Below are 12,788 nucleotides of genomic sequence, written 5' to 3' on the forward strand. Positions count from 1 at the left end.
AGACACGTCACGAGTCTGTTTGGATGTTGAACGGAATTTGTCGATTGAAATACGATGACTGAGTGAGCGCCGACTTCATGTCAACTTGAAGGCGGCACTGGTCGCTTGATCACTGCACATCCGACGCATTGGCCACCTACTCAAATGGGAGCCAATCATTCGCTATCATTCAGTCCTCAATAGCGTTGCGATCGGACTACTGTCATTGCAGAATTTCCTGAAAACCAAAACGGACGGACGGACGGACGGACGGACAGACGGCGTCAATGTACTTGCTGCTTTTTCTCCCGACGACTCTGTAAATTGTCTTTTGCTCGGACGCAGCTCGGCAGTGGGCGCCATGGGCTTGTGGCACGACTACAAAGTTCTGATTGTGATGGGCACCAGTTTGGCTCTGATCCACGCCGGTTGGTACCAGCTCAAGGCCCGCCCCCACTTGTACAAGAGCGCGGCGGCACGCCAGCCCGCCGGCGGCAACACCAAGAGCGAGTAGCGCCTCTCGCCATGAGAGGCGGCTGGCTGCGGCGCAACTGGCCCTGGGTGGCGGGCGGCGCCCTGCTGGGCGTGCACGTGGCCACCTGGCTGATGCAGCGCGCCGTCAAGAATGCCGTCCGCTCCACGGGACAAGAGACGCGCACGCGCGGCGACTGACTGACAACCCGCGACAAAAAGACTTCTGTTTTGCTTTTCCTCCATCAGTGGAAAGAGGACCAATCCCAACGCGCTAATGGGATGGTCAATAAAGCAGCTCAACAAGTCTCGTCGGGCTTTCCTTCCTTAGCATTAGTGGCGATGTTTCCAAAGGAGCTTGGGCGCTGTTTTAAAGGGCACATTTGAGAAAAGCTTTATTATTCCAGCTAAAGACAAACAAACAGCTGCCGGATCCGTTCAAGGGCGCGAGGTGCTTTGCTCTCGGGGCTGCTGTCCCCACGGCAACTTCCTGCGGTCTTTGCCGGCGTTGCGCTTCCTCTTCTTGCCCATGAAGGCATCCAGCTTGCCGCTCGTCTTCAGCGCCGAGAACCTGTCCGCCAGGCGCCGCTTCTTTTGCTCGGCTGGAAAACGGGACAAGGTCCGAGGCACGCGAGTTATCTTTTTGAAATCTACTTGCCAGGCTCTGTGGTTTTACGTACATTTGCTGAGGAAGAAGGGGCGATGGCCGCGCTGGGCCCGTTCTCTCTGCTCCTTCTTGTGCTGAAGCTGGTCGGCCCGCTGTCGCTCCCGACTCTGCCGCGCTCGCTCCCGATCGGCCTGGCGGGACGACGACACCGTGGCGACAAAGGTAAACCCTGGCGGGCGGGCAATCGAGCGCACTCACCATCTTCCTGAGGAGGCCGTTGAGCTGCTCTTTCTTGTCGGCGTTCTTGCTCTTCTTCAGCTGCTTTTGGATCACCTGAGAGTCCATTTGGGAAAGAAAAGAAATGGGACCCATTTTTTGGACTTGCCAAACAGACAATTTGGAAGTGCACAAAAACTATCTCGCAAGATTGTCTCTCCCCCCCACACACACACACAACAAAGTGAGCAAAGGCTGCCGCCGTACCTGCGTTTCGTGCCGTCTGATGTCGTGGATGAAGCTGTAGGTCTTGTCAAAGATGTCCGCCTTGTACTCCCCTGACAGGTCGTCGAAGCGAGGGTCTCTGGCCGTCTGCAAAACAAAGGCAATGTTTGGAAGTCACTCTCCGAGGTCCTACTTGCGCTTTGGCCAGGAAAATGGAAGAGAAAATAATTGGCCTGGCTTGCCCACCCACTCACCGTCTTCTTGACGGCGACCACCTGGCGAAGGAAGGGCGCCCGTTTTTTGGCGGAGACCTCAGCTGGCCTGCGGGAAGAGAAAAAGGAAAAAAAGACCTCAGGAAAAATGAACGACCGACCGACAGACGGCCGCGGCGAGGAGCCAGCCCACCTGTTCTTATTGAGGCGCTTGCACAAGGGCCGAGCGCCGCGGGCGACCCGGTCCGACGCTTTGGTGCCCACGCAGCTCTGCAGTTTCAGGACGTCCTCGAACGGCAGCACCGACAAGTCTGGACGCACGGCCGGCAACGCAGAGAGCGCTTCAGATTGGGCCAAGAACAAATGGAACGCCAGCAAAAAAAGGATTGCCCTCCTTCTGGGCAAATCCATGTGATCGATGTTTTGAGGAACACGTTTGTGTTCAGGCTGAAGCCACGACGAAACCAAATCCATTTGGAAAGCCAGGCAGGTGAGGAAGGCCTTGAATCTGTAGTTGAAACAAAAGATGTCCTTTACCTTTTTTCATCTCCAAGGCCGTTGACTCGACGGCCTCATCTTCATCATGTGGCCCCTCCTCATCATCGGATTCTTCCTCGTCATGGGATTCGTCCTCCTCGTCGCTTCCGACAGGTCCTACCAGATCCTCCTCCTCCTCTTCGTTCGATCCTACCTGATCTTCCTCATCCTCAGGCGCTTGTCGTCTTCCTCGCGCCATCAACATCAGCGAGTTGCGCTCCTCTCGGTGGCCGCCGCGACGCACATCGGCCATCTCGTTGGCCTCCAACGCTGAGACGCACGCACGCACGCACGCACGGCGAGTTGAGCTTTCAATCGGACTTCAGGGAAAAACGCGTCGGTCGGTCGGTCAGAATTCGACTACAAGCTACTAAGGACAACATCAAACAACGGGCCCGGTGCTATTGCCCACTTTCTCGTTTGCATTTGAAACTGCCGGGCTAATGGACAAGCAACAAGAAAAGGAGCGTCGAAGAAAATCAGCCATCCATCAACGTGTTTACCTGAGAAGCTGACAAAGTTTCGGGCGGCGGACTTGAGGTCGCCACCAAACAGGCGACGTTTTAATCAGCAAAAAAGTCAAACAACCGTGAAGTCATGCTGCCAAACCTTTCGCTCATCATTAGCAAAGGCTACGTTAGCTTTTCCTTGCCAAGTTGGAGACGTCACTTCCAGGTGGTTCTTCCGCCTGCCTTCACAATAAAGGGAGCGCCAGCGTCACCACGCGGATCAAGTGAGCGCTCTGTTCTGACAGACAGACAGACAGACAAAGGAACAAACACACACGGATCGATGGAACAGACGTTTCCACCCCTTTTCTGCAGCTTTGAAGTCATCTTATTTTGGAGACCCCTAACCGAATCTCGGCAAGCGTGCGAGGTGAAGCTGAGTGACGTTTGTTTCCGCTGAGGTTCTCGCTCCGCTCCGCTCCGCACCGCACCGCACCGCGGATGAACAGCAGCCTCGCCTCGCCTCGCCTCGGCTCCAGTCGGACGGTCGCAGCGCGCGAATACGATGATGCTGGTGAGCCAGCCGACCATGTGTCGCTTCGCACTGATTGCTGCTGGATGGGGTTGATGGATTGCGTCAGGTCACGGAGCGCCACTCTCCATGCATCCATCCATGACACACAAGTCTGGTCTGGCATAGCCAAGATGGAACATCAAGAAAACAACCAACAAGTCGCTTTCCACTTTCTATTGATTCCTTTTTGATGTACATGTGACATATTGTTCTTTTTAGGAAACAAACAGCAAGCATCTTTCTTCATTGAAACGTTTGCAGCCTTTTCTGGCACGCGGGTCACAGGCTAAGGTGGCTAATTACTGCTGACGACAAAAACGGATGTCTTATTTTACATCAAACACATTCAAAATTCCCCTCTTGGAGTGGACAAGCTTCCAGGTGGCGGTCGACCCACAGGGCTGACGTTTGTCATAAAGTGCTAAACCAGCCAAAAAGTCAAAGTTGAAGAAAGAATTGAGTCGGAATCTTCGTGCAGGCGGGCCAGCCAGCCAGCCAGCCAGCCGGATCAGCGGCAGGCAGATGAGCAGAAAGGACGAAGGTCTCGGCTCGGTCGGAGCGCCATCCATTCCGGTCCTTTCAATGTTTTGGCTAGCTTGACGGACGGCCAATTGTTCGGGCGGGCGGCGCTTCTGAGAATGGCGCTTCTGTCCTAGTAGTTGTGGTTCTCCTGGTTCTGGATGTGTTCTGTGGTGAGGAGGCGTGTCACGTGTCCTATGCCCTTGGTGACTCCCTGTCTGAAGAGAAGTTTGGCGCCGCTCCGAAGGTATTCGGGATGTTTGAGGAAGCAAAAGGTTACCACGGCTCGCTCGCCCGTCCTCAGCTCCTCCTGCCGGGAGACGGAGTCCTGTGTCTCAGCCACCCGAGATTTTGATGGGCGGCCCGGCCCGGCCCGGCCCGGCCCAGCCGGCGAGTACCTTCCCGTGCAGCCTTTGCACGACGGCCGTCTGCCTCACGTTGCCCACGTGCGCCGTGACCTGCGAGCCGCGGCGGAAGGTCCCGGCGTGGAAGAGGAGAACCACGGCCGCCTCAAAGTGGCAACAGATGGTGGGCTTCATCTTGGGACTCACCATCACCATGCCCTGCAAGGGCACAACGGCAGCTGTCTGCGCACGTCTGCGGCAGCCAGCCAGCGCGGCTGACATCACGCTCAAGGCCTGAGCACATCACCTTGCGCAGCAGCGTCCTGTCCAGGTTGCCCAGCGCCAGCGTGGCCGCCTGCCCCGCCCTCAGCAGCCTGCAGGTGGAGCGGTTCCTCTGGATGGACAGAACCTTCACGCGCAGGAAGCCGCCCTCGTCCGTCGGGCCCACCGCCAGACGCTCGCCTTCGCGGCACACGCCGCTGACCGCGAAACAGTTCCTGACGTTCAAGGCAAAGATGCGCGCACACCTGCCACACTCACCTGTACAAGGTCCCGCCTACCACCGTCCCCACGTCGGGAACAGAGTAGATCTCATCCACCTGCGCGCACACACACGCACGCGCATCAGTAATAGCTCGCGTGCGCCTGCCGTGCGCCTGCCGTGCGCCTGCCGTGCGCCTGCCGTGCGCCTGCCGTGCGCCTGCCGTGCGCCTGCCGTGCGCCTGCCGTGCGCCTGCCGTGCGCCTGCCGTGCGCCTGCCGTGCGCCTGCCGTGCGCCTGCCGTGCGCCTGCCGTGCGCCTGCCGTGCGCCTGCCGTGCGCCTGCCGTGCGCCTGCGTCCACGCACCTGGAACTCGGTGAGCTGCTGCATGAGTTCCTCCTGCTGTTTGCTGTTGCTGAGAGGAGGAAGAATGTTCAAGAAGACCTTGAGCAGCTCCAGACCTTTTCCTGACACGCTGGACAGGGTGAAGATGGGCGTCACGCTGCACGCACAAAGACGCACGCACACGCAGCCCGGTCAGACACCGTTGTCCAGAGTCCGATCGCTCGACTCGGGAGGAATCCACGCCGTCGCGACTGGCAAATCCCTTTGACTTGTTTTGAGTCAAACGCTCGGACCGAAACCAGCGGGTCGGTCCGAGCCGTTCGATCGGCTTTCACGCTGCGATCCGATCCAAGTCTTTGGCTCGCGATTCATTCCGTGGATTCGTTCGTATCGCTCACGTTACACACGGATACACGTCGCCGTCCGTTTGGATTCCTCGGAGCCGGAGTCGTCGCCAGAGTTACAACTCCGTACCAGGCGGCGGGGGCAAACTGCTGCGCGGCGGCGACGGCGTCGTCGGCCGTGCGCACGACCAGCGGGACCTTGTTGCAGCCCGGCTGCTTGAGGAGTCGCTCCAGTTGCCTGAGCGTCCGCTCCACGCCCCCCCGCGAGCACACGTCCACTTTGCTGACCACGATGAAGATGGGAACCTTCAGCGCCATGGCCAGGCCCAGGTGCTCCCTGGTGGTACCGGCTGCACAACAGAAGTCAGCGGCTCAAACATAAGACGGAGGCGATGATACCAAAAACGACAAACAGCTTCTCGAAGTCTGACCGATGCCGGTGTTGCCGCTGACCACCAGCATGGCAAAGTCCGGGCAGTAGCTGGTGAGTCCAAAGACGGTGGTCTTCAGGTACTTGTGATGTCCCGCCAGGTCGATGAAGGTGATCATCTTGGAGGAGCTCTCGCAGATCTCCTCGGCGCTGCGCGAGTCGCTGTAGTTGACCACCTGCCGGTGACACGTCGGGCGTCAGGCGGCGCCCGGCCGGCCGCACGCTGGGCGGACCGGCGCCGTTCACTTGTCCTCTGCTGTCAAAGCCCAGGATCTCGAAGCTGATGCTGGACGTGCGTCCCGTCTGGATCTCGTGGAGATGCCTGAAGAGGTTGAGGCGCGCTCGGCCTCGCCCGTTGTCCAGCTCGCCCTGCGTCAGCACGCCCAGCAGCGTGGACTTCCCCGAGTCCACGTTGCCCAGCACGGCCACGCGCAGGTCTAGGAACTGCGGGCAGCACACGGCACGCGCATCAGCATCCCTTCTTTGGTGGTGAGGTAAACACAAATAACCTATAACAAATAGCCAGGCCAGGCTCACCTGCTGGTCATCCGGAACCTTCCGCACCAGGACCTCGGCGATCCCGCGTGCGTTCCCGTCAGCGTCTGAGTCCACCTGACGCTCCCGCAGCAGCGTGATGTCAGCACCCACCCTGACGGTGATCGGCACAGCGCGCGCCGCGTTAAGTCCAGTCTTGGGCGCATCAAGGTGCGTGCGTGCGTGCATACTTGTCGGCCATCTTGCGCAAGGTTCCGATGGAGGCCGTCATGTCGGCTCGGCTCAGACCCACCAGCAGCCCGTTGTCTTCCACGCCGATCTGGTAGACGGCCTCACCGCGGCCTTCCTGAAGACGCCACTTGAGCTGCGTGGCCAGGTGCTCAAAGCGGTTCTGGGAGGGGTTGACCAGCTTCAGCTAGGAGGAGCCGCGCAGCACGTGAGCATCGGGACCAGGGAGGCCACGGGGTCAGGATGTGGACGAGGAGGAGATTACCTTGTATTCAATGTTTCCTTCTTCAGCCTGCAAACATGTGACAGCGCATTTTTTTGTCCAATCCTCAAAGTATTTTCCTCAACATCGGTGGTGTTCCTTTCTGTCGCGTTAAGGGCTATTTTCTATCTCGTGATATTGATTAGCGCCCGATAGGTAATTCATCGCAAGATGAATGGAAATGACAAAAATGGATCAAATAACTTTTTGGAGGGAGGGTCATCGTCGGATTTAGAATTGTGAATGCGAGTTTCATGCACAATCCCATTTTCTTCGAGAAAAGTAAAACCACACACTCCACGAAACCATTTCAAGTTGTCGTTTCCACAATCATAGTATGACGTCACGCCAACAGTCTGACGTTCGATGTCGGCCCTGCTTGCCCGCTCGGTTGAATCGGAAGTAGCTACCTCTGGTGGTAGATATGGCGGCGGTGTTTCGTTCTTCTTCTTCTTCTTGTTGTTGTTGCTCTTGTGCTTGTTGTTATTGCGACGCCGGCGGCCTCGTTTGCCTCGCCTCGTTCGAGACCTTTTCGACGTCTTCTTGCATTGCTCGTCGCCGCCGCTGCCAGCTGCCTGGCACAAATCCACCATCTTGGTCGGAGCAGCTCGTCACTGGGGAACGGGCGAGGTCTGGCCGGGGAGGCGCCTGAGGGAGGAGGCGAGCGGCGGCGGCCGAAGATGCGCTCTGTCCTCCCGCTCCTCCGCTCGCTCCTCCGCTCGCTCGCTGCTTCTCCTCAGCATCACCGACGCACCGCAAGCCACCTTCGCCAGAGAGCAACGACGTCCGCCGTGGCTTTTCAAGTTAAACTCACAGGAGCTCGCTCACCTTTCCGTGTCGTCGAGTGAGCGCATCACGTCCAAACAAAACAAAACAAAAGGAAGCAAAGCAAAAGTCAAACGCACAACAAGGGCCGCTCGCTCGCCCGCTCGCTCGCCCGCTCGCTCGCCCGCTCGCTCGCCCGCTCGCTCGCCCGCTCGCTCGCCCGCTCGCTCCCTGTGCCCCTCCAACGTCAGGGATCTCGTCGACTTGTCAAGTCACGTCTGCGCCTTCAAGCAAATGTTTTGCTTTACAACGTCGCCAAAGTGCCTAGTCCGACAAGGCGACTGTTTTATTGCGAAACGTCTTACCGGAAATCGGTTAGACCTTGTTTTGTTTGAATTGCGCTCGGACGTGGAAGTCGCTTTCGGAAGGAAACCCGTCCGTCCAAGTTGTGTGGGCTTTTTCACGACAGGTCTGTTTTCCCTCGAGGGCCTCATCGGCCGGCGCCGCCAGTATCCGCGCCAAGCTGTGTGGACCTCCCTCGCTCGGCCTTGTCAACTGGACGCCGGCCGGCCAGAGCCGCCCGCCGCCGCGTACGCAGTTAGCCCCGTTAGCCTGCGGAAGCTAACCGCGGGCGCACAGCACAGCACAGCGAAGCGATTTCCGCTTGACATCGGCGTGAGTTTGGATTTGTGCGGCTCTTTTGGCAGAAGCTGCTGAGGCATGTGGAGAGTGACTTTGGAGGCGTTCGGCGTTCTTCTGCTGGCCTTCCTGTTGGGGAATCTCGCTTTAGCCTACTTTGAGCTCAGCAAGCCCGTGACGGAGGCGCGCGCGGAGACGCAGGAGGAGCAGAGCTGCTTTTGTCATGTAATTGACCACTTTGTTGCTTTTAATTCCGCTCCAACTCCCACTAAAGGCATCTTTTAAACCGTCTATGGACAATTTAAGGTCACGCTTTGCTTACGAGACAAGTCACAATCTTCTCGAAGCCAAGGTTCGCCCGCTCTGTTTTGACGTCACCGTTTGGGCCACGCTAATTAGCTACGTTAGTTACGTTTCACTCAAGTTCCTTCCTTATCAATCAAATTCCAACGGTAGGAACGCAAGGACTTTTTGTTTCGTTTCGGATTGGAGTGGTGAAAGCCGTCACATTCAATTGGTCTTGGCCGTTAGCAGCTTCGTGTTTTCCCTAATTGTCTTATCGTCAAGTGAAACGAGATGTGTGATTTATTTGTGTTCATACTTGAGTTCAACATGTGGACGCGAGTAGACCAGCGTGGTGTAACGTGATTGGCCGAGGCTGAAGGAGCCCCGCCCCTTCGGAGCTTCGCTTCTCCCTGCTACTGGCTGGGCTACGTGGGCGGGGCTTATTTGGACAAGGAGGCGGGGCTTTGTCAAGCTGCGTCTCGGTCAGTCAGCGCACACTAGAAGAAAAGTTGAGGATGTTCCGATGCCTTTGTATCTTTCTGCTTTTTTTCACTCTCCGTGCTCTCATGCACTCGCAGGTCAGAGTCCTCCAATGTTTTTATTTGCATCCTTAATTGGAGTCACGGCTACTGACAGCTGTCGGCGTCGCTCGGCGGCACCGATCCCACCGACGACACGTCCGCTCTTCCGTATGCTTGCGTGTGACGTACCGTGTTTGTTGTATTGATCCGTTTGTGCACGTGTTAAACCAGGGCCGGGCAATAGGGGGGGGGGGGGGGGGGCTCCGATTGCCCACCCCTGTATAGTTTGCCGAACGTATGCTCATCGTGGTCGTCGTGAGGTGCCGTGTGGGTGTCGCGACCCGCCTCCTAGTTTATCATCCTTACCCACTCGCATAGCCGTGTGTAATGTTATTATTTATTTTGTATTTGCTGAGACCCGTTAAAAATTGGCCGGCGGGCCGCAAATGAGCCCCCGGGCCGTAGTTTGCTCGTGCTCGAGTTGCCGTGTCACAAAATGCGGCGACGTGACCGCGACGTGGCTGTGCCGCAGCTGACGGGCGTGCTGGACGACTGTTTCTGCGATGTGGAGAGCATCGACGTCTTCAACAACTTCAAACTTTACCCTCGCATCAAGAAGCTGACGGAGCGAGACTACTTCCGCTACTATAAGGTACGGCCGGCCGCTGCCTCTCGCCTCGCCTCGGCGCCAACCAAAGTCGATGCCGCAGGTCAACCTCAAGCGAGCGTGTCCTTTCTGGCCCGACGACGGTCAGTGCGCCATCAAAGACTGCCACGTGGAGCCCTGTCCGGAGGTCAGAGGTCACCGGCCGCCGTCGCGCTTGGACGCTTTTGCTCAGCCTTTTGGTTTTGTTTTTTTCCTCTGGCGCCGTTCCAGAGTCAGGTTCCCGCCGGCATCAAGTCCGCCAATTACAACAAGGTGAGCGTTGAAACGTGCGAGCGCACCTCGTCGCTGCTAACGCGTGGCCGCGACAATCAGTATTCGCAGGCCGCCAGCGAGAGCGGCGAGTGTGAGCAGGCACAAGAGCTGGGAGCCATCAACAGCACGCTCAGGTTACACATGCTGCCCACCGTACTTGTGTTGTTTTGTGTGTGCCAAGTATTAGATTGTGTGTGTGTGTGACATATTTGTACATATTAGAGTGTGTGTGTATCTGTACACGTGCTCTTGTGTGTACATTTGCTGCTTGTCTTGCCTGCGTGCGTGCAGCAATCAGAGCAAAGAGGCGTTTGCCGACTGGACGCGGCACGACGACGCTCAAGACCATTTCTGCGAGCTGGACGGTGAGCACGCTTGCGTTTCCCCGACGCGCCTCGGCCACGCACGCTCGGCTGACCTTTGCGCGCGTGCGTTCCAGACGAGTCGTCCCCGGACGCCGAGTACGTGGACCTGCTGCTCAACCCGGAACGTTACACTGGCTACAAAGGCCCGTCGGCGTGGAGGGTCTGGAACAGCATTTACGAGGAGAACTGCTTCAAGTCAGTAGGCGCTCCTTCGCATGGCGATTAGCGTTGGCGTCACTAAGGAGGTGTGTGGCTTGCGCAGGCCCAGGTCCGTGTACCGACCTCTCAACCCTTTGGCCCCCAGCCGAGGTGAGTGGCCATTTGACGGCTGCATTTAAGCCAAAAGGCGGCGCCGGGAGCCGTGCTCACCAGTCCTTCTCATCCTTGCCTTCTTGACCTTTTTGGCTTTGCTCCGCCCTTCGCCTTTGTGTTCAGGAGACGACGGTGAGTACGGCGTGGAGGGAGGGGGCGCCGTCGGGGGTGTGCCGCCTTTGCCGTGTGGCTGACCATGCTTCCGTTGCAGGCGACGGCTTCTACGACTGGCTGGAAGGTAGGCGCGCGCCCGCCCGCCCGACCGCCCGCCCGCCCGCCGTGGTCTGGGTGATGCTGATTGAATTGTCTGGCTTTCATTTCCTGCCCACCATGCAGGATTGTGTTTGGAGAAGCGGGTTTTCTATCGCCTGATCTCGGGCCTTCACAGCAGCATCAACATCCACCTGTGCGCGCAGTACCTGCTGGACGGTAACGAGTACTCCCGCCGGTCGGTCCGAGGACGGAACCCGCCCTTGTTGGCGAACGGCACCTCCAGCTCCGTTTACTGAGATTGCGTGTGTGCAGAGGGATGGGGCAGGTCGGTGTGGGGACCCAACGCCGAGGAGTTCCGCTGGCGTTTCGACAGGGCGGAGACCAAGGGCGAGGGCACGCGCCGCCTGAAGAACTTGTACTTCCTGTACTTGATGGAGCTACGGGCACTCTACAAGGTGGCGGCCTACTTTGAGCGCTCCGTGGTCCACTTGTACACGGGGAACGGACACGAGGACGCCCAGACCAAAGAGCTGCTCCTGCAAGTCTTCAACCAGATCAAGTAGGCTGCTCTCTCTCTCGCTCGCTCTCTCTCTCGATGTGCGCCTCCTCACTTGCGCTCCTCCCCCCAGGACGTTCCCCATGCACTTTGACGAGAAGTCCATGTTTGCCGGACGCGAGAAGGAAGCCAAAAGCCTCAAGGTAGGAAACGCCAACACAAACAAGCGCGTGTGCATGACCGCACAGCGGCTTCAAGAACACAGACGATCGGGATGCCAGGCGGCGGCGGCCATCTTGCGTCGCTACGCAATTTCTCCTGCAAATCCCACCCGATGGCGTGACACTTCCTCCACCTCCTCGCTCGCTCGCTCCTTCAACTCTTTTATTTGTTTTCTGTCTCCCCTGCATGCAGGAGGAATTCCGTCTTCACTTCAAGAACATTTCCCGGATCATGGATTGCGTGGGCTGCAGCAAATGTCGACTGTGGGGAAAACTGCAGGTATGAGCGCCGCCGCCGCCGCCGCCGCGCGTCATCTACCGCCAGACCTCGTGATGCCGACATCCACCCGGGCTGTTTGTCAGGGCTGGCTTTGCACTTTTGAAAAAAAAAAAAAAAAAGAGTCAATCGCTGATGATTTGGATTCTGAGGTTGGCAGCGTGGTAACGCGGTTGTTGCCGACTTTCTTTTTCCAACTACCACAAGCTAAAATAGAAGCTGAAAGAAGGACCCAAAAAAAGTCCAATTGTAGCTGAAAAAGGCGGACGTGACGTGACGCGACGTGACGTAGCGGCGGCGACGTGCGTGGCACTGCGCGGCGCATTGTGCGCTTTTCTTCCAATGGCCTGCAAACGGTGACCACGTGGCGCCTCTGATGTGGGCAGACCCAAGGCCTGGGCACAGCCCTGAAGATCCTGTTCTCGGAGAGGCAGATCAAGAACCTGCCGGAACGCTCCGGCTCCAAAGGCTTCCAGCTCACTCGCCAGGAAGTCGTGGCCTTGATCAACGGCTTTGCCAGGTAGGCTCGCGCCCCAAGGGCACGATCGTGCACAATCGCGCACAATCGTGCTCAAACATCTTCAACGAGAGAAATGATCCATGAGTTTGTGGCTCGGGCTCTATCTAACAAGTAATGCGTGCGCGTGGCAGGCTGTCGTCCAGCATCTACGAGTTGCACAACTTTCGTCTGCTGCTGAAGGAGAGCGGCAGGTAACGGCAAGTGGCCAGACCCCGCCGCCCGCCCGAGGCCAACGCCCCCTCGGCAAGGTCGGGATCTTCCAAATTGGCCAGCGGCACACTTGTTAATCAATCATTTGGGAGAGTGTCGTCATTTTTGGCAGCGGCGGCCATGTTGTCTCAAGCCCAAATTTGAGCAGGAAACGTTCCTACCACTGGATTGCGCATCTGTTTTGTCCAGCATAGAAAAGAACACGTGAACTGATTGCCATTGTTCTTTTTTCCAATGAAAAGTTTGGAAGCTTTTGATTTATCTGTCTTGATTTGTGTGTGTGCTGCAGAAAAAGAAAATGGACCAAGGAATTTGACCCTGCCTCATT

At 57.6% G+C, this 12,788-nt stretch overlaps 4 protein-coding genes across 7 annotated transcripts; 2 read left to right on the forward strand and 2 right to left on the reverse strand.

Moving 5' to 3' along the window:
* The first annotated feature begins 504 nt into the window (after nt 1–504).
* On the forward strand, nt 505–758 carry LOC147057553 (uncharacterized). The gene has a single exon (XM_085911535.1). It carries the CDS (start codon nt 505–507, stop codon nt 649–651), a length of 147 nt encoding a protein of 48 aa, XP_085767661.1. The 3' UTR covers nt 652–758.
* A 60-nt stretch (nt 759–818) lies between these two features.
* rrp36 (ribosomal RNA processing 36) lies at nt 819–2,944 on the reverse strand. Of its 2 annotated transcripts, none has more exons than XM_085911928.1 (8): nt 2,751–2,944; nt 2,248–2,567; nt 1,904–2,021; nt 1,753–1,819; nt 1,541–1,645; nt 1,316–1,390; nt 1,131–1,248; nt 819–1,052 (listed from the first exon to the last, which is right to left on the reverse strand). In XM_085911928.1, the coding sequence occupies exons 2-8, from the start codon at nt 2,498–2,500 to the stop codon at nt 889–891; spliced, it is 900 nt and encodes a 299-aa protein (XP_085768054.1). In that variant the 5' UTR covers nt 2,501–2,567; nt 2,751–2,944; the 3' UTR covers nt 819–888. The 2 variants fall into 2 exon arrangements, with proteins under 2 accessions (XP_085768054.1, XP_085768053.1); XM_085911927.1 differs by having other exon boundaries at nt 2,248–2,517; nt 2,751–2,943.
* A 485-nt stretch (nt 2,945–3,429) lies between these two features.
* On the reverse strand, nt 3,430–8,686 carry LOC147057555 (GTP-binding protein 2-like). Of its 2 annotated transcripts, none has more exons than XM_085911912.1 (13): nt 7,848–8,686; nt 7,128–7,766; nt 6,721–6,747; nt 6,458–6,642; nt 6,270–6,381; nt 5,979–6,176; nt 5,734–5,908; nt 5,433–5,652; nt 4,980–5,115; nt 4,674–4,732; nt 4,441–4,612; nt 4,188–4,352; nt 3,430–4,099 (listed from the first exon to the last, which is right to left on the reverse strand). In XM_085911912.1, the coding sequence occupies exons 2-13, from the start codon at nt 7,308–7,310 to the stop codon at nt 3,923–3,925; spliced, it is 1,809 nt and encodes a 602-aa protein (XP_085768038.1). In that variant the 5' UTR covers nt 7,311–7,766; nt 7,848–8,686; the 3' UTR covers nt 3,430–3,922. The 2 variants fall into 2 exon arrangements, with proteins under 2 accessions (XP_085768038.1, XP_085768039.1); XM_085911913.1 differs by having other exon boundaries at nt 7,128–7,481; nt 7,546–8,686.
* ero1b (endoplasmic reticulum oxidoreductase 1 beta) lies at nt 7,737–12,771 on the forward strand. 2 transcript variants are annotated; one of them, XM_085911920.1, is made up of 17 exons: nt 7,737–8,072; nt 8,190–8,346; nt 9,460–9,579; nt 9,638–9,721; nt 9,805–9,846; nt 9,907–9,980; nt 10,138–10,211; nt 10,286–10,406; nt 10,474–10,520; nt 10,647–10,655; nt 10,735–10,761; nt 10,860–10,952; nt 11,049–11,295; nt 11,366–11,435; nt 11,647–11,733; nt 12,117–12,250; nt 12,382–12,771. In XM_085911920.1, the coding sequence occupies exons 2-17, from the start codon at nt 8,203–8,205 to the stop codon at nt 12,443–12,445; spliced, it is 1,437 nt and encodes a 478-aa protein (XP_085768046.1). In that variant the 5' UTR covers nt 7,737–8,072; nt 8,190–8,202; the 3' UTR covers nt 12,446–12,771. The 2 variants fall into 2 exon arrangements, with proteins under 2 accessions (XP_085768046.1, XP_085768045.1); XM_085911919.1 differs by having other exon boundaries at nt 7,738–7,951.
* Nucleotides 12,772–12,788: the final 17 nt, after the last annotated feature.

The sequence above is a fragment of the Syngnathus leptorhynchus genome, chromosome 5 (assembly GCF_054491065.1).
Source record: "Syngnathus leptorhynchus isolate UIUO chromosome 5, UIUO_Slep, whole genome shotgun sequence".
Lineage (NCBI taxonomy): Eukaryota > Metazoa > Chordata > Actinopteri > Syngnathiformes > Syngnathidae > Syngnathus > Syngnathus leptorhynchus.